We start from the raw sequence: 22478 nt of genomic DNA on the forward strand, positions 1-22478 counted from the left end.
GTGAATATAATGATTGGGTGCGTACGGTACTTTGTGAAATACAAAATAACTGTAGAATATTATTTCCAAAATAATCGTTATAGTATAGTTGACAAAAAGGCGTCGATATTTGACAAAAATTTTAACGAGACACGTTATACGGAGGCAGCCTAGCGTGTACAGAAAATCGATCAAGTGTACCTGGCCGCTATTTCTTTGTATCGCTCTTACCAGAAGTATATATCTTTTTCGAGTGAAGCATCCCGCTATGAAAATGATACCCGTAAGCGAGGGGTAAGACACTCTGCGAACTCGGTGTACACTGCCGTACCTTTGACAGTGCTAAATGGAACTCGCGAACTCTTGAAAATATGTACCTTTAACAGTGCTAAATGCACGAACTCGGTGTACAGATTATCTGAGACTGTCTTACCCCTCGCCCGTAAGCTAGTAGGATCGAAGGCATCTCTACAATGGACGCGATTTTCCCGCCAATCCGCGGGAGCATCACGGTCCAAAATTTACCGCCTTTTTTACTTCGACTAATAATGTAAAATGCAAAAATAACACAACATAGGAAAATTCACTAACGTATAGACGATATTTGTAAAGTGTAATCGTTTAAGAAAAATTAGTTTTTTTTTAATTATTCGAAGCGCATTTTAATAACGCGATGGAATTTCTAAGTTAAATTATACACGTCTGCTCTTATCTATTGAACCACGACGGCCAACTTTCATTAATTACTGTTGGCAGTGATAGAGAAAAAAGACGACTTTGTGACAATAAAGATGCTAACTGGTGTCATTTATGGTAACTGCCAAAAAACCACCCCTTATTCCTACCTTATCTAAAATTCCGTTATCCATCGATCGGGACCAAGGGTGGAGTTAAAGTAAAAGCGACGTGACTGGTCTACTGACGTCATAGACTGCTGCGCCGTGACGTAAGACATTTACTGTTTGACAGCAAGATTCAGCTTAGCCTGCTTAATCCTAGGATAAATTAAATAAGGTAGGGAGAAGGGGCTTAACAGTTGCCACAAATTACAGTAGATGCATGGCGTACGCTACCTGGTTGCATTTCAGGTAACTGCAAAGCCAGATTTAAGCTTCCCTAGCTAGGTTAACCCGGGCGTCATGATACAGTGGTCATGGTGGCGTTTAAGATGTCGAGGAAAGACGATTTGGGTCTAAAATTAAATGCATAACATAATCTATTCGATAATTGGCTCTTGAAAAGATGGGGGAAGGACATTGAGCCTTGCCTTTATTAGAGTCAAGAAGAACCAAGAGGAAGGGATGAGAAGAGCTCCTAATAGCAGCAGTAATCTATGGATGATAATTAAGAATTAGAATATAATACAAGTTGTATTAGCGTAAGTCAAAAATAAGGATCTAACATCGCCTTTACGGGCTGTGAACGTACACATTGGCAAAGACCTACAAACATCGCGACTGAAATCTATCGCAGCGCTCTCTTTCAGCGCGGCCCTCGAAAACAGTAAGACGTTGTTACAAGAAATCACGTAATCCGCAGTTCATGGTATTGGGAACCGTTGCTACGTCCAGGGCCGTGCAGAGGGGGGGGGGCAAAATCCCCGGGGCCCACGAGGGACTGGTAGGGGGGCCCATAGCTGTAGGGCCCATCGAAGAAGCTCAAGGAGGAGAGGGGGGGGGGTGCAAATGAAGATAACCTGGGAAACGTTTTCAGGGCTCGAGGGGGGTGCAATTCGAAGGGGCCGCGAGTAAGTTTGACCCCGGGACCCAGGATACTCTACGTCGAGGGGCTGATCACTATCTGTAACAGGGTTCGTACGAAATTTACCGAATTAAATTCCCTGACATTTCCAGGTTTTCCCTGACCATTTTTGTAGAATAATTGAATGGTTTATTATGTATTTTTAATAAGTCTTTCAAAAATTTATTTGCTTGATTTTGTTTGGGGTCATTTTAAAATTCCCTTACATTTTTGGACCATTTTCAAATTCTCTGACCTTTTTGAATAATTTTCAAATTCCCTGACTTTTCCAGGTCGTGTACGAACCCTGTGTAATCGGTGTACAAGCCTTTAGCTTTGACTGTACTAAAGTGATTATGTAATCAATTACAGATTAAGCACTACCAAAGGCTGTACTCGCTGTAATCGGTGTACAGAATTTGAAGAAGTTGTTAGCCCCTCGTGCTACGTTTGAACGCTTCTTTGACAATACATAAGTGGCACCTTAGCAGAAAATGAGAATTTTGGCGCCATTGCGCCACCTAGACTCGTTTCGGTTGGAAATGAAGCAATACCAATGTGACATCACATATGCTTTTAAAAATAATAGTAGTATTAGAGCGACGTCACCGATTCTTTTCAAATTGAGAAAAAAACGCGCTTAAAATGGCGGCTAAGGCCAAAGCTATGAAGTGCTACTATATTTATAATTGTACAATTTTCACAATTAGGTTTCAAATATTAAAACCATTTATTTAATTACTCTATAAACTTTCATTATGAAAGATTATTTGGAGGACACCAAATTTATAGCTTAAAAGCCCACTGAAGAGTTAATCTTGTGATAATTAATTTTCCTTTTCACTCTTTTCGGTGTTTCGTAAAATTCTTGATCACCGAGTTTTTCTCTCTTTGGAGAAGCAATGTCCACTAACGTTTCGCATTTAATGTCCGTCTCAATCTTTGTGGTTTGAACCAGCGAGCTTAAACCCACCACATTTCGGCAGTCAATATGTTCTTCAATGGGCTGGTTATTTGGTGGAATGACAGTTTCATCGGTGATATTTGCTTCCTGGGAAGGTGGGGAAGGATGAAGCAAAGAAGCAAATACTCGTGCATCTTCTTGGTCAGCATGATCAGATTGATCCTCCAACCAAACGGAAAGCATTTTCATTGACAAAGGATCATATTGTTGATTCAGATCAATTAAATTCAATTTCGGTTTTTCAGTTTCATGTAAGTAATCATACTTGGAAATGATGCCACCCTGAAATGACCAAAGAAATTAAATGAGCTCTGCTAGTGGTGTTAAGAAATGAACAATCTTTGGTTAGCGTAGATATTATGAATTGATATAAAATTTTTGCTAGAGGGATACATTTCAGCCATTAACAAAAGATAAATATCAATTTCAAAACATATGGGACAGTTTGTTTTTACCCCTTTATGACTACTAAAATTGGCTAGGGGCCACAAGTCACCGGCTTCCAAATAAAAACCTTTTTCTTAACAGACAAATAATAGATACATCGAGAACAGCACCCTATACCTTTCCCAGTACTAAGCTTGTCACCTCTTCAACATAACACTCCATTCCGTGAGAGGAGTCAAATCTGAGTTTGTGTTTGCTGATGGTTGAGGACACGCATTTTTGCAGCGAGCTACGTTGGGGACACGCATTTTTGCAGCGAGCTACGTTGGGGACACGCATTTTTGCAGCGAGCTACGTTGGGGACACGCATTTTTGCAGCGAGCTACGTTGGGGACACGCATTTTGGCAGCGAGCTATGTTGAGGGCCCGCATTTTGGCAGCGAGCTATGTTGAGGACACGCATTTTTGGCGCAGATATCCGTCCAAGATGCATCTTTTATTTGTCTTTGTTTGTAGCAATATTTCGTGTTCCATTCAAATTCGAGGAAATGGCTTTTCAAGTTTATTCCAAGAGAAACAAAATATTTACCATTTGTTTCACCTTCAGTATTTTGGAGGCAGTGTTTTCATCTAGACCACAACCAGGGCATACGTTTCTTGTGTTTAAATCAGGTAACCTTGCATTCTCAAAACAAACAGGGCATGTATCTGTGCTACTAGGCCCGCTAAAAATCACTTTAAATAGTTTGTTCCATTAATAACCAAACTGTACTGAAGAATTAAAATTAGGAAATAATGTAATACTTACAGTGATAAGCATCAAGAATATTGTAATTCAACTGTATAACAGTATCGTCATCACTTGATGGTCTAACTTTAACAAAAGCTTCCTTAACCCAATCAGAGCATTTAGATAGGGTCCTTTCTCTGTCCAAAAACTCGCAGCCAGAGCCACAATGGAAAGTTTTCTCTTTCTGTGTGCCAGTGTTTGAGACATAATCTTGATAATACAAATCCCCTACAGAAGTTAACTGGAAAACTGTAAAGCCAGAGTTCTTCGAATGTGGAATCGCTTCAATGCCTATAACTGGTAGTGAAGTTCTCATTTGAATTTCAGTTGGAAATGATTCACCCTGAAGACCCATCATTTGAATAAAATCAGCGGGAGACGCAGTATGCCACATAGAACCTAACGAAATTGGTTGTATTGTTTCTGATTTTGAATCAAGCTGCAAGCAAGATGTTTCTCTAGAGTTTTGAGTTCCGAGGAAAAACAACAGTTGATTGTCATTTTCTATTTTTGTTTGGGTACAGTATAGAGGCGCTGTTTCCAATTGATGATTCCATAGATGAATCTATATTCATTAATAGAGTGATGATAATTAAGAATTCAATTCAAAAGAAAGTGCAAAAAATCAACTGTGCCACTAGCATTGGTACTTCAAATTGAAATTTTAGATAAGACATAAGACAATATACCGGCTTTAGTGGAAAACGTTCATCAATCAGTACCAGATGATTTGAGCATGCCACAAAATATTGAAGGTTATTCAATAGGCTCCTTTTGAACACCATAAGTTCTTCACCATGTAGAAAAGGACTTGACTGAGACAGAAGTATCTGAGAGTTTAATTTCTAATAAAAACAAAATACAATTTTCGTCATTCAATTATCTATGAATACTATGGAAAATCAAGCAAGTACTTTTGTACGTAGGTCACTCTTTATGAAATTTGTTCTGTCCTGGTAAAGTAGTGATCGAGGACATGCGCCGAAATCCGCAATCCACCAATCATTAGCGGAATCATCTGAGTTTTCATGTACAAATTCCTTGTCAGTCTTCCATACTATGTCGCTTAAAGGAGAAAGAAACATTATCAATACTAAACAAATTAATATACATCAATTAAAAATGGTATACTTCGAATTAAGAGACTGGAGTTGTATATAGCCACAGTGGGTTGATGTTAAAATTTCACCTGGTACATATGGACTAATGGCAATAGACGATAGAAGCTCCGTGGAATGGTCAGTTTTCAATAAATTAAATTCAAGATTGTGATCGTTCTCAACAACAGAAAAAATGTTGTACTGACATTTTTTCCGCACAGCACAGAAGTCTTAATTTTCACAACAAAATTAGAAACCATTCATTCATTTATTTGGGGGGGGGGAAGTAACATATGCATACTTCTTTGCAATGTTTCTTGGTGGACAATTTGGTGAATTTTGTTATTGTCATTAAACGGAACTGTTCTGACATTTTTTGCACTAAAAGATGTTCCTTTTTCAACGTTGTTTTCTACCAATTTTGCAGATGCTGCAGGGATACAAAGTGATATTTGAATAAAAAAACCATTATCTATGTTGCAACTACCAAAAGTAACTACCTATATTTTCCGTTCGAAGACCACACGAATATGATAATGTCAGTTCTGGACCCAAAGTTAAACATCCTCCAGTGTACAACCAATTAGATGTCTTAGAAAAATAACGAATAATCATAAAAAAAGAGAAGCAAAATGAGATAAAATGAAGAAAACTTACTAATGTTGGAAATGGATCGGGATACAATTTTAAAAGATTAAACAAATGTTTTGGAATTCTAAGCGAATCTTGCTGAAAATTTCCTTTCGTTAATAGTTCTAATTGTTCATAGCATTTTTCTAATATCGGTAGTAGTTTTGGCTATTATTATGAAAAGTTTATACATTAAACCTGGATATTTCAAATTAACTATAAAACTTACTGTTTTTAGCCGATATCTGTACCATGCAAGTCTGGTGCAAAATGAATCCTGGTTTTTTAGGAAGCGCTGAATAACTTTTAAGCATGGATCGGATAAATGAGGAACTATAAATTATTTTTGAAATGTTGTTAGTTTTTTCTCTATACAAAATAATTTAATTGCTATACTTTCATTAGGACTAATAAATGGTAAACAATAGTCCTTGGCGCAATAACTCGTAAATTGACTGTCATTTTCAATTTTAATTCTTTCACAATTTATGATTTTATCATTATCATCAAACACAATATTAACTCCTGATCCACCGTATTCTGGCAATATTGCGTTGTCAAATGTGTAGTAATAATTATCCACCAATTCTTTATAACCTATGGCTTTCCATAAAGGAAGGATATGACGGTTTTTAATCCTTTGGTTCTCTAATTTCACACAAGATGCCATACTTCCATTAGGCCCTAGGCTCACATCCACATTTAAATAAAATTCTAAATTTCAGGCAGCGAATAACCCAGCGACGTTCCGGTTCGATTTAGGAACGTATTTTTCCCCTGGTGCTAAACGTACTTTTAGATGGGGAAACGCTGGCGAACACAAGGGGGTCTCATGTACGAAAATAAATGCTATTGGCCGAACCAGGTGACGTCTTGTACTACAGTAGAAGGCTGAGTAACAGACCTAGAATCAGACGACGGGTAAATCAAAGCCCCCTTTTCGAGGCAACCTTTTCTAGTCCAAATTTTACCAACCTTGGGCGAAACTTACTTTCGTAATTTTTGGGCGCGTGGTACGCGCCATCTAGAGTTTTTTACTAAAAAGCGCGGGAAATTTCGAAACAAATAAGCAATTTTAAAAGTAGGAGCGAAAATTTAGAAAATAGTATCAAATAAAAACTAACTATGCGCGCAAATTAAATATTTCAAACTGTGCAATAGTGGATTTTATTTTAAAACTTAAATAAATACTATTAATAATAAATATTAAAAATTGTAAATTAAAATTTTCAAACCATAATAGAGTAATGGCAGTGCTACGTCACACGACGTCACCCATGATTTTTCCTATTCATAAAAAATTTGCGCCCACAATGACGGCCATGGCCAAAGCTACGTAGTGCTACTACTCTATAATCAATATAAAAACAATTCAAAAATCAAAAACGTAGCCTACTTAATACGTTTAAAAAATTTGGAAACGTATTTTCGTACTCCGAATTTCAAAACGTTCTGAAAAAGTACAATTGTATAGTTAAGAACCTCACTATTTCAGCGTTTTAATATAGCATTACTTATGCGGTTAGACCTTTTACCCCATCTGGGAGAAACAAACACAAGGAGAAGGCAGCTAACCTTTAAACACGCTCGAGATTCGCTCCGAATCTGTCTCTGATGTCATAGATCTCGCCCCAATCGACTAGAGTAAAACCGCAAATGGAACATCACATTAGCATATTCCCGAGCTTTGTTGTTTTTCGTCTGCTAGTAATTTTAATTTTCGCGTCTTGGTCTGCCATTTTGCCAAAAAATCTAAAAGGAACACGCAAAAATTTGCTCCGATCTCGATCTCGATCCGTTGAGATAATTTCCGAATTTTCCCCTTCCGACGCCAGCAGGCGCTGAAGCGTCTAACCAATGAAAAATGTACACAAGAAAATGCACGACTTTTGACAGGTTGCTTTCTCCTGATGTGGGGTGCTGTGTTTGTTGCTCCTAAATGACATGATGAATGATTTGTTGTTAAAAACTGTGTTTACCAAGCGTCATATCTTCGTTGTAAAAGACTTCTGTCAAAGGGCGATTCGATCTTAATATATCTTGATATGATATTATTAGTGTTTGGCTGATTTTCTTGTATCGAGTCATTAGGGTTTTTGAAAGATAACTTGTTAGTTCAGATTTGGTTTTAGAATGCATTAAAAAACTTCTTACATTTAGAATTTTAGTACTGTCGTTTACGTGGTACCAAAAGTAAATGAACCGAAGTTATCAAACTGCTATACTTCCCATGTTGGAGGCGTTTTCCTTATGAAGTTTCATTTTGACCTCGAATTTGAAATTTTGCGTGCTCCTAAGCGTTTTGATTTTTTTATCATTTTCATAAGGAAAACGCGCTCCGATTCAGAGCGCTATTTCGATATTTCTTATTTACTTCTGGTGGTACTGAATAGCAATATTTTTCCCGATTCTTTTATTTATTGTATTTTCTTTGAAAATGCCGTCAACATACTGATCGAATAAGATCCTTGCTTCTTGGTGGTTCAATTTTCTGAATTAACTTGTCGGATAGTTGTAGCACTGAGGTGATGTCCTTCGTGCATTGTAACGATTGAACATTGCGTCAATGATGATTACGGACTGATTGTGTCATATAGCATTGGTTTCTGGGACTTCTGGAAGGGACAACTTCAAAACTTCTTCTATATTCTCATGCTTGCTTAGTGTCATCAGTAAAAGTAATACCAAAGTGACAAACACATCAGTGGTCAAAGAGTTAATAAAGATGTTATTGTTATAAAAAAAAAATGATTTTTTGCAACCCTGATATTTACCACTATTTACATACAATAGAGTAGTAGCCATAGAAATCTCATAGGTAACTAGAATGCTGCCGCCTACGCCGAGCTTGACGCCAGTTCGCCTTGAACCTTCAGCCAATGAGAGGCCGTAGAGTGGTTCCGCCAAGGAGGATAATAATCCTCCTCGGATCCGCTACTATAGCGGGAGATAGGTGACGTCATTCTCTCTGGTGACATTAAATTCTTGGCAGAACCACTGTTTGAGCTCTGATTGGCTGAGATCTGGCTATCGTCTGCCACGGCGTTTGGCCCATTTGCCAGTTACACGGCAGCATTCTAGTTACCTATGAAATTTCTATGGTAGTAGCACTCCGTAGCTTTGGCCATGGCCGCCATTTTTTATCTATAGGAAAGCGCATGGGTGACGTACTAGGACGTCACAGTGCCATTACTCTATATTGGTATTTTTGGAACGCTGATAATTATTTTAATGTGTAACTCCAAGGTTTTGAATAATAACCAGAAACGGGTAGTGTGATCTTGAAATGGGCGTGTTTGAACCCACTACAAATAAAGTCATATCACTTCAAGAGCTTTCAAAAGACCAATACCGATATTACGCATTTAAAATATTGTGTGGCCGCCATTTTGAAAACCTATGGATTTGATAGTGTGTAATCAAATTTCGGCTACTCCATTGTATCATCAGTAGCGGCGCTAAGGTTTTTTCACAGGTGGGCTAATTATTTTGTGGCCCTTAGCGGGAACCTTGGATTGACCATATTTCGCAAAGGTGGTAAAATCGAAAAAACCCAAAATTTTCCAGGAAGCGAGAAGAGCAAGTTCGTTTTATTGTTGCGGCTCTCGTCGCGTTTTCTGGACCCCCTACTGACCTTTGTATCTGACCTGGAGGGGACACGTGCATGCCTGGGAAATTTCCCTAAATTCCCATAAGCCCCTTTCTATTCAACTTTCTCTCAATTTCCGCTACCTTCCTCCCGAATCTATATGTTTATGGTCTACTACCTTTTTGAGTAAACAAATTGATTTTGAAAGATTTTTTCCAGAAAAACGTTTTTTGCTAATAAAACAAATTTCTAGAGATAATGAAAATTCCTAAATTAAAATATGTGGCCTCTTAATTATGAATATGTGGCCCCTCTCAGAAATGCAGGGGGGCTAAAGCCCACTTCAGCCCACCCTTAGCGCCGCTACTGTGGATCATCTATCAGTCCTGAAAATTTTGTCAGTCACCTCCTGATGAGGCTGTAAACCTCGTTTAAGCGACTTTATCAATATCATTTGATATAATGGTCATACCAACTTCTTGAAAAATGCACGTATAACTAATGCTAGAAAGACAAGCTAAGATACCAAAGAAGGAACAATCTAAAAAAATTTAAGGTTGAGACCAAGATAAAAATAAACTTGAAATTTATTTAAAAAAAACACGCAATATTAATGATTTTAGTATTAATTTCCCCTTCTTGTTGCTTTCATAATGCTGGGGATCTCTTTGAGAATAGTTTAAAGTTAGGGCATTGTCCTGCTTTGCACGATTGTTGAACCTTACAAAATAGTTGTTCTAGTGGGCATTAGTTAAAGTGAGCAGTTAAAAAAAGGTTGCTCCAGTTTCAACCATCATCAAAATTATTTCCAAAAACACATTTAGCTATAATAATATGAAAATAGGTTAATTGTAGTTAACATTTATTTCACCAATAGTTTAATCTTACTTGTTTAGTGTAGGCTGGAAAGTCTCTTGGGGTGTAAGAATTCTTTGAATATTTGCTCTACTAACAGGTTAGCTTTTGACATATGCTTCCCATTCATCGAGGTAGGGCAGGAAAATGTCTTAAGCCACTTATTAAAGGTTTGAATAAAGCAAACAGAGCAATTTCCGCAAATTAGTTGACTTGTCTATGTGTCTCTCTTCTAGACCATCCTTAAAACTATTAGATGTTAACTTCTCCCCATGAATATCAACCAATATTTACAGCTCTCTGTGATTTTAAAACAGGACTGGGAAGCCCTCTATTTTATTTTCAATGCTTGGTTTAACCTTCTTTTCTAAAATATCCAACAGTTCCTCATGGTTGTTATCAGCCTCAACACCTTTCCCATCCTTCTTGGTTAGTTTCTTAAGTCTTTTTTCTAGACGTTTTACTTTAGCCTTAAGCATAGATTCACTTTTTTTGCTTTTTCTGAGACTATCAATTAGAGTAGATTTACTAAAGTTCTTGAAATGGGAAATGTTAAGGACAGACTTTTTTCTTTCTTTGTACAAAATAGTGCGGAAACTAGCCCTCTGTTTGATACAGTAAAAACAGCGTAATTTTAAGATAGTAGCAGGAATTAGTAAGCAACATTTTTCACTTCGTACTGTTTTTAATCCGGGATCTTGAAAACCAGTTGTAATTTTATGGTTTTTAAATATACCCACGTAATCTTCATCGGAATTCCCTTTACAAACTTGAAAATTATTGTCTAGGTTTTTCAGACATTTTTCTAAAGTATCTTGATTGTAAATATGCTGAGGTAATTTTAACAAAATGGAGCTCTCCGTGATGGTTTTTCCCAATATTTCGAAGCGTGCATTATAGGTGTTATCAATGATTACGCAAATAAGTACGCTTCCAACATTTTCATTAATCTTTCGAACTTTCAAACAACTCTCTAGAAATGTTAAAGACCAATGGGAAGGACACACACTGAAAACAGTTCTGAGGGTTTTTTCCTGGGTATTATTATTAGCTTTTGAAGAGTGATTGCCATCTGAAGGAATATTAGAAACGGAAGCATCAGCTATAACTTGGGCGTCCACAATTTGCCTTGGGTTTGGAAGAGCCCGAACAATAGCTTTATTATCCGTCAATTCCGTAACTGGATCTTGAATGATATTATCGGTATCATCCAACATTTTGGCATCAAAAGTTCCTAGTGGTTTTAGAATTGAAACATACTCCTGAAATGTATCCAAATTCAATTAATAGTATACATTATCATGTTTAAAATAAACAATCATACTTACTTTAGGATTACGAATTGGGTTTGGAAATTGTGCAGTAGGACCACAACCACCAACAAAATGCTTTGTGCATAAATAAGTATTCTTATTTACACGTGCAATTGGGTAGTCTTTCCTACCCAACCATTCTATCCATTGCTTGCACTTTGCATAATTACGTTTTGGCTTTGGAAATACAATGAAATCGACACCTTTCATATAATCTTTGTGCGCTTGTCGATTGTCACTTCTGCAACCACTATACACGCATATCTTGGGTCTAACCATAGTGGTTAAATTAAAACATTTTACACGTTACACAACAAAACCGAACTGAAAGATAGACGTCTATCGTAGCAGACGAAGTTTTATAGTAAAATTCAGTATATAAGCAAGGATCCTATGATATAAGCTAGGAATATGAATGACCCGTATCCATCCTCCTAGATATAAGTTTGAAAAATAAATAGTAGATGGGGTTAGGAGCTTCGATGTTTTCGTTTTGAATCGCTAACACTTCTAATCGGGGGATGAAACGTGGTAGGGTTCTTCACAAAAGGGTGAAATTTTTTAATAGAGAGGTTAAGCCAGCACCAGAAAACGTGTTGAGGGAACTTTTAGAAGGTGCCGGCTGTACACACAAAGTTACGTATACAATCCTACAAGTTCCCCCTACACGTTTTCGGCGGTGTATTGACCCTGGTAAAATTTATGCCTGCAAACCTTCCCTGTTGTAGTTCTGAATTTTTAGCAAATTATGACGACAAAGCGTAATTACACTTCCATTAAATCCCCGTGATGCTTTATTAGTAGCAAAAGTAGTTAGTAGGCCTATAGCAGAGGTCCTATAAAACCAATGTCCGTTTAATACGCTGCTTCTCGTCTGGTTCCGGGGTTATTTACTTTAATTTTGGCATTCTTGTTCTTTCTAGGCCAGCTTTCGGGTGATCTTAATTACTTATTAGTGCAGTCGTGTTTTATATTGTTGTTTTGGTGTGTAGACTTATTTAGTATGGCGTTGGATAATAATGAAGATTTTGACCGAGGCCTACTCCATATAGCCATTATAAACAAAGCTTATAAACACTCCTTAGAGTGTTGTGCAGTTTGCATGAACTGGATCCCTAGGATTTTTTCGGCCGCTGTGATTGGGCGTTGCTCGTTTTGCCGTCTTGCAGGTTCGGTTGCTAATATTGAGGCGAATGCCGCGGCTCTTTCGGCTGTTCCAAGTCTCTGCACTCACTGGTGATCTACCTCCAAGGGTCGCCATGATACAGGACACTATCAAAACTCATAACTCAGCTATACAAGCTCATACTAAGGAAATTGCGAACTTGCAAAACTCTGTCTCTGGTATTGCTGATATCTAAAGAAGACCTTTGTTCTCGAACTGAAGTCTTGGCTCCAGCCCTTTCGTTGATGGTGGTAATAACTCGCAGAACTGTACTGTTGGTACCAACTATCAGAACTTTGCTGATTGTACGAACTCTCTGGACTGTATTGATTGTGCTAATTCTCAACACTATATTGAACTCCCGGCATCTTCAACCCTCTGTGCCCGGTCTGCCCCTTTCCACCCTCCATTAGACTTTTCGTTATAAGTGTCATACCTCCATACTTTCTTCAAGGAAGCCATTTTTATCTTTTTCCAGTACAACCGGTTCCACAGAAACTTCTATTGCTCTCCTTACTAATGCCCAGGGGCTTACCTCGTTGTATAAACACAATAAACTTCAAAACCTTGTTGTCGCTAACATGGCTGTATTTGCTGCCATAACTGAGACTCACTGGTGAGCATATTATTCCGGGTTATTCAAAAACCAAGGTGACTATACAAACTTTCATACGTACCGCTCTACCGTGGCCTGGTCACTCGTCCTGCATCTCAGATTCCTGAACGGCGCTCCTCTGTCTAATTGACGCTGGTTTGTACTGCTTAGGCACCCTCCTTCCTCCCCACAGGCGATCCCGCGCACGTCCCGTAGTAGAGCTTTAAAGACTAGCTCTGGGACCAACCTCCTTCGTGCCAAAAAGCGTGGTGCCCCATCGGTAGTACTGGAATCTTTCCTTAATCTATATCGTAGAGCACGTAATGCTCATACTGCTCATTGCCTAAATATTCGTCGGAAGTATGAGGCAGGTCTGTCGAATCTCATAAGGGACAACCCAAAATCCTTTTGGTCTCATAATAATACACCCCTTTTCGCGCCTTTTTTAACCCCTCTTACTTGCCTCCCGCTCGTCGGCCATTGTCTCTGCCCTCAACGGGGAGTCTAGCATCCACTCTTTGGGTATCCGTAATGGAGGATGGGGCTGAAAGGGGGAAAACCAAACATGGACGCGCCCAGCAGGAAAATACCGCGAAAAAGAGTGTATAGGTTTCGTTCTGCCCGAGTTCGTATTTCTGTCCTTCAAAAACCGGATGGCAATTTTACGTCCTCTCCCTTTGAGGCAGCTTCGGTGTTAAATGACTACAGTCAGTGCCAGTAGTCTCTTCGCGCACTCTGTCGAGGTTCTCCTGCGAGCCTGTCTAAGCTGCAGATCAAAAAATCCCCTGGTTCGGATGGGGTTCACCCTTTTCTCCAAGGGGGTAGTCACTTGAGTTATCAGGTGTACAAATCATAAGTAATCACGGGAATTCACTTAAAATAATCATCGGAAATCGCTGAAAAATTGTGAGTAATCACCAGAAATCACCGAAAAGTTATGAGAAATAATAATAATTATTTTACGAAAATCATAAATGGGGGGTACAAAATTTTTACGAATGACTACCCCCTCGCTTTTCTCCCTCACGTTCTCGCTCTATCTTATCATATGACGTAAACTTCCTCCTTCGTGGAAAGAGGGTAACATTACGCCCATCCATAAGGCTGGCTCTCGTTCTGACCCAACCACTTCTCTTGGCTGGAATACTACTTGATTTGACGAAGGGTATGAGTGTTTGGAGTCCTGTTGGTAAGGGTGTACCCCAGGGGTCATTTTTGGGGCCTCTTATTGTTCTTATTCTAATTAATTCGATGCCTGAGGTAGTTAGTTACCTATTGGGTTGGCGAATGCAACAAAATTACACTTTAATACGAATTATTAGTGTTCAACTTTTAAACAAGTTTTATTTAACTCATTAATCAATTTCACTTTACAAAATTTTCAATCATTTGTAAACCCGCTGAGGTAAAATTTTCTAGAGAAGAATACAACAAGTTTCAGCACGGATATAGATTGAAATTTAAATCCATCTAGGTATAGAGCAGCTGGCTACGCACACTTTCAAATTCTTTAAATTCGAACATCGTATAGAAAAAGTAGTAACAATATTTACGAGATAGATGCGGGAAGAAGAGATGGCGTTTTAAAGTGAAATACGTCGATAGAAGTACAGACGTTTAATTTTCGTACTTGACCCCTTCCCCTGAGTTTAAAATTATATATTATAAATTTCTTGTATAATGTTGAATATAATCACTTTGATTTAAAAAACGCATCCGCGCATTTTCTACAAATATTCTTTGTTATAAAGAGTAAAAATCTATAATAAATTGTATAATCCCATCATGTTAAAAGACGACAGTTCTTGTAAAAGTTCCAAAACGATCGCAGCATATACGTCTAACGTTTCCTGGACCTTATTATTTATTATTATTATTACTATTTTCTTAAGGTCGGTTTTAGTTGGACCTAAGGCACAGGAGTATGTGTATATAGCTTTAAACAAGACTGGCTTCCTTTAATAATATCACATTAGTGGGATTCAACTTTTTGAACTCTTAATTCATACTTGACTGAATTTCAACCCAGCTGAAAGAAAGGGAAATAAGGTTAATTAAAAAATTTTAGGCCTACTAACTACTGCCAGAAGTCAATAATAACCTTTTTGGGATGGTTGGGGAAATTAAGTTAAATACCGTAACAACTGAGTTCTGCCCTGGAACTTTATAAATGCCTGCTTTTGTACGTATTTTAATCTTTGGCTACTTGTTATTCGTAGAGTACACTCTCTTCTGAATGTTTATTTTATTTCGTGTTTAAAACTTATATTATATTTAAAATGTACATGAATTTAATTATTATTAAATTTTAATTTTTTGTTCCTCCTTCTTGCAAATGCTTGCCTATAACAATGGGATTAAGGGTAATCCTGGAATTCGAACCTACACCATTCCTTCTTTGTTGAAAGAACGCTTTTACAACGACTATGTATTATTTGCTAATCGTATCTTTGTAGCTCTAGCTCTATAGTTTAGGGCGAAACTGTTGTACACGGTTTTTAACATGGTGGATATTCTATTTTTCTTACTTATCGTCGATGGGGGTGGGTTCTAATAATCTTCCGCTAGAGTTAATTAGTCCTGACGTAAGCCTCACCTAATGTCACAGAAAAGTCTTAACGTAATAAGGCATAGTACATTTGTTTTTCGGCTACGTTCAAAAGGTAAAACGCACCTTCGTCATTGCTGTAACAATTCTGACAGTGTAGTTTGTTACTTCTCACTCTGACGTCAGTCCCACACAGCCCGTTGCCAAGTTGGGCTTGGCAAACGCAGCAGCAGAAACAACGCATGTGGTAGCACAACTGAAGCGATTCGATAATCATAGCACCACCGTGACCTGCGAGAAACAACGTGGATGCCGTTTCAAAAATGAACGGACGAAATATAGACTTAAACGGCCAAGGAATCGTTTGAATTTCGAGGGCGTGTTGTTTTGGGAAGTGGCAGCTAAGAGCAGCAAACACAAGGAGAACGCAGCTAGCCTTTAAACACGTTAACGCAGTGTTGTGTACAAATTTCATTGGACAATTTCCCCCTTGTACACAAGAAAATGCACGACTTTTGACGGGTTGCGCTCTCCTTGTGAGGGGTGCTGTGTTTGTTGTTCCTAGATGGCAGGGTATGCCCGTGTCCCGTGACGGAAGGGGAGGAGCCAGTGCGGAATTAAGGACTAGGCCTACTAGGCACCAACAGAAGCCCCCCCCCCCCCCTGATGAAATCAATGTATTTTTCTTCGGGATATGCGAGTTTTGCGTTTGTATGCTTTCCTTACATAGTCCCCTACCAAAATCTACCTAGGGCCCCACATTCAGTAAATCCGGTATTGGGAGGAGCTATCTGAAATTCATCCCGAATTTTTCAACCGATTCCGCGGACCATTAAGCAAATAGAGCTACTAAGGCGTACAAGTTTAAAATTCGAACTTGTAAACCAACCTAAAGGCTCTCCGCAGTGCGAACATCTTTCTTTACCGCTGACAGAGAGGAATTGTTCTTGCGGCTGGGGTTCAGCGGGAATAGGATGCGGCGCCGGAGGAACCACACTTCTACCGTGGGGATATTTCCCTACTGGCGGATTCCTGTACTCTTCGGATAAGGATGGCCGACTCGTGGCTTTTTTCGAGTTGGGACTGGCGGCGGTGGGTGCGGGGACTCGCTCGTAATTCCATGGCTCGTTCTGAACGGGAGCCACGTGCGAGGGTTTGGGAGGTGGTGGCGGTCTTTCGTAGGGTCTCGGCGCTGTGAGTGGTGGAATTCTGGATAACGGGTCCCTTCCGGAGGACGGAAGAGCGCCCAATCCGTTGCTTTGCGACGATTTGTACTGGGGAAGTGAATTTTGCAAAGAATATCTTTTTTCGGGAGACTGTTGTAACCTTTGACGTTCGTTTTGTTCGGATATGCGCCGCATTTCGGCTTCGTGGAGTAACCAGTGATTTTGATTGTATCGACTTTCTTTGGACGGCGCCGGTTCGGATCTTCGTTTAGCAACCTTATAACGCGACCGATTATAATCATTTTCGTTGATACGTTTTCGTAACCATGGCGTGTTTTGAAAAATTACCTTGTCATTGTAACCGATCCATTGTTCATTCTGAATAATTTTCGCCTTTGGCGCTGCTCCGAGAATGTGTAAGACATCTTTAGTGGAAGTCTGAGAAGTAGGCGAAGAGTCTCTTCCCACGCCTTGTTCTAGGAATTGATAAAATTAATATCAAATATGGCAATGATTCGAAAGAACAAATTTCCATTACCATTCGATTTGTTCCTAAGAACGACGTGTTGAAGGTCGTCGTCCCCAATGTCATCCGGATACCGTTGAGCCTGCTTGCTGATCCAAATGGCGGCCTCCCTTTGGTTTGGCAAAGATTTATGGCGGGGATCTATTCCAAAGAAATTGGATCGAAATTAATCGAGCTGATTAATTCGAAACCCGCAACTTTCTTAAGGACCATTAGAACTCAGACTATAAAATAATATCTAACCCGCTTCGGCAGACGTCCTTGCGAAGATTTCCTGTTGCTCCAGTTCAATCTGGCAGCGGTATTTCTCACGTTCCCTTCGAAGGGCTTCTTGTTCTTCTCTTAAGCGTTCTCGATCCCGTTGAAGCGCTTCCTAAAACGAATAATTCAATTTAACGTTTTAGTCGTACCACGCGATAGTACACCTATCTGATACGTTTAGCGTATTATCGTTAAGGAACGCTAAAAGTATAAAGGTTACGAATTAGGTTTTATGGAAGTTTAAATCTATTTCAGGAAGTTTCTAGCTTGGTTATGTCAAGAAACTCCTTCCGCATTGAGTTTGTAAGTTATCTCTCTGCTGGTTAGAGGGGTTTCCCCTTTCCGTGAAAACTTGCTGAGGTTAACGGTAATAGTAAGTGTAAGGAGCTGTTGGCTCGCGTGGCACGAAGGGCTTGCTACAACGCTCTTACGCAATTTAACCTGGCCACCGGTAATTGGCTTCACGAGTCACTAGTTGACTTAGGACTTCGTGGTTCCTTGGGTAACAGCTTAGCTTAGATATCTATTTAAATTTGGGAAGAAACGCTTTTGGTAAAACTAAACCGTTATCTACTTAATATATTTGTTATTTAGTAAAGCGGATCTGATCTCGCCTTGGCTACTATAATGACGACTAACAGCGATGTCATAAACGAAAATGAGGCGAAACTCGACTCTTACGACGGTATCCATTGTTATATCGGCGGTAGAGGAAGCTGAAATGCTGTTACGGGTAGTGGCTGGTGCAAGCTCCATTCGCGGAACGCTGTTAAGATTTTCCGCTGGTAGTTGTCTCAAAGCATTTGGAGCGGTTTCAAAGTTAGTTTCGGGCAAAACGGGTTCAACGTAATCTTCGGAATCAGTCTAAAAATGCAAAACAACGTGCAAAAACAGTCAGTGGCATGCTTCGAGAGTTAACAGATCACAAATACGAAAGGTTATTGGTTAGTTCAGGTTAGGTTAAGTGATTTAAAAGACTAGAAAGCGCGAATCTCACCTCTTTGAGTCGAAGCTGTTCCTCACGTTCTCGGAACATTCTGTCTTCTTCCATGCTGATTCGTTCCTCTTCTCGCAGTATTCGTTCTTCGGACATGCGCCGCCTTTCGTCCTGAAGCCTCTTGATTCTCTCATCGTCGTCAACTCGGACGCTGGCTTTATTGCCGCTCTCCGCCGTTACTAACTCTTGGTCATCTGCGGGAATTAAAATTGTTATACGATGGAACAAAAACAATGTATGTATGGAAATTGTACAATGACAAATAAAACAAACATACTAAAACGCACCCGAAACAAATACTGTAAAATCGGTTACTCGAAAATCAAATGCATTAAGAAAATCTCCCAATATCACTCGAAACATAGTCATAGCTTAGAAACTAACCTTGATCGGGGACGAATCTTTTCTTCAACTTCTCTTCTTGCTCCAAGTTTCGGATAATTTCGCTTTCTTTTCGCGTCAGGTCTGGGACAAATTCATTTCTATAGTGAAGACTGTTGCTCCTTTCTCGCTCCAGCAAAACTCGGCCTTGCCTATCAATGGCCCTTTCGGACTTTAGGATTTCCGAGATGTCCGGAGGTGGAGGAACGTCTGGAAACGACGCGTTGTAAGAAAGGTCGTAATAGCGATAAAACAACATACGCGCGTCCTTAGCTACGGGCCTCGAAAGTCCGAGTGTGAAAGTTAACCTCAACCGCGAACCCGCTGCTCTGAATTTCCAAAAAAAGGACGCGCCATTTAACTAAAAACTATTCACGCGGATAACATTTCGGTAATGAATTATTCATGACCTTTAAAACGATGGGATTTCCACTTTTTCCGACGTTAAAATCAATCAAGCGGTACAATATTATTTAGCGAAAATTAGTCTCCACAAGTGTTACGTATACCCTGAAACTAAGACCCGATAATGAGGCAGAATGTTAAATTTTGAAACAAATCGTGAAATTGAATAAAAATATTGTTCGTAACTCCATTTTTTGAAACAAATCATGAAATTGAATAAAAATATTGTTCGTAACTCCATTTTTAAATCAAATACATTAATCAAGTATGGTCAATATTTACTGTACCATTTAATTACGTATTTATTTATTGGGGGGTTAACTACGTCCAACCCTGAGCAAAAAGGTCTTTAACACGATAAACTATTCTACACTTTAACGAACATTAAAGTATTGGAAGTGGGTTTACCAATGTCGACCTCATCGGTGGACGGATCTATTCCTAAGAAGTCCGATCGTCTCTTCCAAATTTCTTTCTTCACTCGTTTGAACGTGTTGTTTCTCACGACGACGCCCTCGGTCGACTGCAAATTGGTCGGATTTTAAAGTTAGTATTATTTGTCTTAATATACAGCGTGACGACTTACTCGTTCGGGGCTTTCTCTTTCAACGGGTGGCGGAGGGGGTGGCTTCTCGCTGGGCGGCTGCGCCAATCTCGGACCGGATTCCAAATCGGCCAGAAGTATTTCGTCCATGTTCGTATTGGAACCTTCATTCGCCGAACTTTCGCCGTCCGTAGTTGTTGGTACGTCGCTTTCTTCGACGACGCGCGTTGGACTTTCGGCACGCGAAGAAACCTCCTGTTCAACTGAAATGGAGTTGGTCGTCCCCGTCGACTTCGGAAAGCTTTCTTCTTTGTGAGACTGGTAAACTATGTTAAAGCCATCACTGTCTTTGTACAATGGATTCAAAGGAAACGAATGCGTAGCGTCCTTTTCAAAATCACACGCAGCCTGAAAAAGGACCAGAAGTAATGATATGATAATGGTCTCGTGGACAATGCTCGGTTCGAGGGACTCGCGTTTCGAAAATTACCTGCAAAATTGAATGATCAGCTTGGGTATCTCTGGGCACGAGCGTGGGTGAGTTTATGTCTAAAGACGGAGCGGGATCAGGAACTGAAACTGTTCTAATATTATCTTCTTTAAAATCACAGAAATTGTCACCACCGATGTCGGGTTCCGGTTCGACTTCCTTCTCGGTGTCTTGTTCGCTTTCGTTGAAGTCCGAAAAGCAGGCGTGGTCTTGTTTCAAAGGAAACTGCGGGGAGCTGGTACTGTCCCTTAAGCCGTCGGACAAAGTTCTCAAGAGAGGCGTAACGCAATGCGAGGCGGAGTCTTCGTTCTCACTTTGAACCATATCGTCCAGAACGTGGGACTTTTCCGCGGCGTAATTCGTATCTACTTGGTCTTCGGGAATCGCGTCAGACTGGACGTGGTTTTTCGTCGGTTCTCGCTGCTTGGAATCGATCGAGGCTATTTCGTTGAGTCGTTCGATGGCGTCCGCGAAAATCGCTTTGGCCGAGGATTCGTCGACGACGCGTGGCTGATACTGATTGAATTTAGGCTTGGCCGGAACTGGAGGCGGAACTTTGTGAGCTTTAGGTTTTTGGGCAATCGGCGGTTTTTTGGAAACAGTTTCGCGATTTTCCGGCGATAAATCTCTGGGTTTGGGGAATTTTTCGTCAAGCGACGCGCTCTTTTGTCTGTTGGACCAGGACGTCGGGGATCTCGAGGATTCGCTCTTGGATCTCGCTCTGAAATTATTATCGTTGGCGTTTCTATTCTGCCACGTATCGTCGAAGCTGCGGTTGTTCAAGAGACGCCGTTGCGCGGGACCAACGTGAGATCGAGGCCGAGATCTGCTTTGGTCGTCGCTTTCATCGGGCTCGTCTGAAATTGAAATTATAAAACGTTGATTTTTATAAAAACGTTGCAAAATGGCCAAATAATAAGCGCGGTGAACTGTAGATTTTAAAATACTTCGGAGAAAATTTCAAAAAAATTAAACGGGTTTTTAAAAGGCTAAAGTCGCTGGTTTTCAATAGGGTAAAAACGCGCTTTATAATGTATTTTCCTTTGAACACTTTATGTGTCTCAAAGTTAAGTGACGCGCTGCTGCGCGCTCCAATGGAAACTAAGCATTAAGCTTAGTTTCCACTAGCGCGGGCTATGATGTATTTTTCTTTACGCGCGTAAAATCTTTGTACGCCTACAAGTTGAATAACGCCCCGTTTCGAGCGCTAGTGTAAAGGGAATTTGGTGCGTTGACGCAAAAATATATTAAGTTTAGTTTCCACTAGCTCGGGTAATAACGTACGTTTTTCTTTACGCCCGTAAAAAATCTTTGTATGAGCCAAAGTTGATATTCTCACTGTTAAGGTGGTTGATTAAGTCAAAAATTGAAATTTCTAAAGAACCTACTTTCGTACATTTTCAAAAATACATTGAAGTATAATACGCGATTGATTTTAAAAAAATCCCTTGATTTAAATCAGACAACCCTGCGCGTACTAGTGTAAACTAAGCATAATTGCTATTGGTGATTAAGTTTAATTTCCACTAGCGCGGGTAATAAAGTATGGAAAACCCTTTCTATGTGCCAAAGTTGAGATTCCTAAAAGGGATTTTTTTTTGCGTCAAAGCTCATCAAGTAAAACACCAGATTGAAATGTTGATAAGCGTTAAGAGTTTCAGAAGAGTTCGTATTCTAAGTGTAAGCCAAGACTGCGAGAGCCTGATGGAATATAATTACCGTTACTTTCGTGTCGAGAAATGACTAAATCAAGATGTCCCCTGTAGACCGATTGTTTGACTGAAAACATCAAGGAGCTGTGAGATCGCCCTTGGCTCAATTCGCCGTTGACCGCCACGAGTTCGTCACCGACACGCAAGCCCGCTTGCTGACTTAAGCCGCCCGCTTGGACGCTGTCGATGGTCGCGGACGTTGCTTTGTCGGCGGCTCGATCCACTTTGATCGTGAAACCGAAATCTTTCGTTTTGTTTTGAGGACTTATTGAGATTCTCAAATTTCGTTGGATATAATTATCCTGAAATTAAAGAGAGTACAAATGGGTTATTTTGGAGTC

General features: G+C 39.7%; 3 protein-coding genes across 9 annotated transcripts in view; all 3 read right to left on the minus strand.

Moving 5' to 3' along the window:
- Positions 1-2447: 2447 nt before the first annotated feature.
- On the minus strand, positions 2448-6362 carry LOC149948095 (uncharacterized). Its single transcript, XM_090173071.1, has 11 exons — positions 5987-6362; positions 5820-5923; positions 5618-5758; positions 5461-5551; positions 5262-5390; positions 4992-5190; positions 4775-4925; positions 4550-4705; positions 3879-4425; positions 3660-3805; positions 2448-2965 (listed from the first exon to the last, which is right to left on the minus strand). Exons 1-11 carry the CDS (start codon positions 6258-6260, stop codon positions 2513-2515), a joined length of 2391 nt encoding a protein of 796 aa, XP_090029197.1. The 5' UTR covers positions 6261-6362; the 3' UTR covers positions 2448-2512.
- A 3424-nt stretch (positions 6363-9786) lies between these two features.
- On the minus strand, positions 9787-11671 carry LOC149948096 (uncharacterized). 2 transcript variants are annotated; one of them, XR_016480482.1, is made up of 3 exons: positions 11363-11671; positions 10068-11296; positions 9787-10003 (listed from the first exon to the last, which is right to left on the minus strand). XR_016480482.1 is itself a non-coding variant. In XM_090172716.1 (2 exons), the coding sequence occupies exons 1-2, from the start codon at positions 11624-11626 to the stop codon at positions 10343-10345; spliced, it is 1218 nt and encodes a 405-aa protein (XP_090028842.1). In that variant the 5' UTR covers positions 11627-11671; the 3' UTR covers positions 10057-10342. The 2 variants fall into 2 exon arrangements, 1 of the variants encoding a protein (XP_090028842.1); XM_090172716.1 differs by lacking the exon at positions 9787-10003 and having other exon boundaries at positions 10057-11296.
- Positions 11672-14422: 2751 nt separating this feature from the next.
- Positions 14423-22478, minus strand: part of smash (smallish) — a 53918-nt gene continuing 45862 nt past the window's right edge. For 5 of the 6 annotated variants that reach the window (XM_090172932.1, XM_090172929.1, XM_090172930.1 and 2 more), the window contains 13 exons: positions 22145-22439; positions 20426-21282; positions 19978-20343; positions 19800-19914; positions 18990-19196; positions 18606-18799; positions 18290-18472; positions 17591-17720; positions 17360-17488; positions 17170-17297; positions 16545-17097; positions 15782-15946; positions 14423-15136 (listed from right to left, as the gene is read on the minus strand). In XM_090172932.1, coding sequence (XP_090029058.1) covers positions 15111-15136; positions 15782-15946; positions 16545-17097; positions 17170-17297; positions 17360-17488; positions 17591-17720; positions 18290-18472; positions 18606-18799; positions 18990-19196; positions 19800-19914; positions 19978-20343; positions 20426-21282; positions 22145-22439 — 3348 coding nt within the window. In that variant the 3' untranslated portion in view covers positions 14423-15110. The remainder of the gene's footprint in view (positions 15137-15781; positions 15947-16544; positions 17098-17169; positions 17298-17359; positions 17489-17590; positions 17721-18289; positions 18473-18605; positions 18800-18989; positions 19197-19799; positions 19915-19977; positions 20344-20425; positions 21283-22144; positions 22440-22478) is intronic. The other variant, XM_090172934.1, reaches the window with a different exon arrangement.

Source organism: Leiobunum rupestre, chromosome 4, assembly GCF_980474605.1.
Source record: "Leiobunum rupestre chromosome 4, qqLeiRupe1.1.hap1, whole genome shotgun sequence".
Taxonomy (NCBI): Eukaryota; Metazoa; Arthropoda; class Arachnida; order Opiliones; family Sclerosomatidae; genus Leiobunum; species Leiobunum rupestre.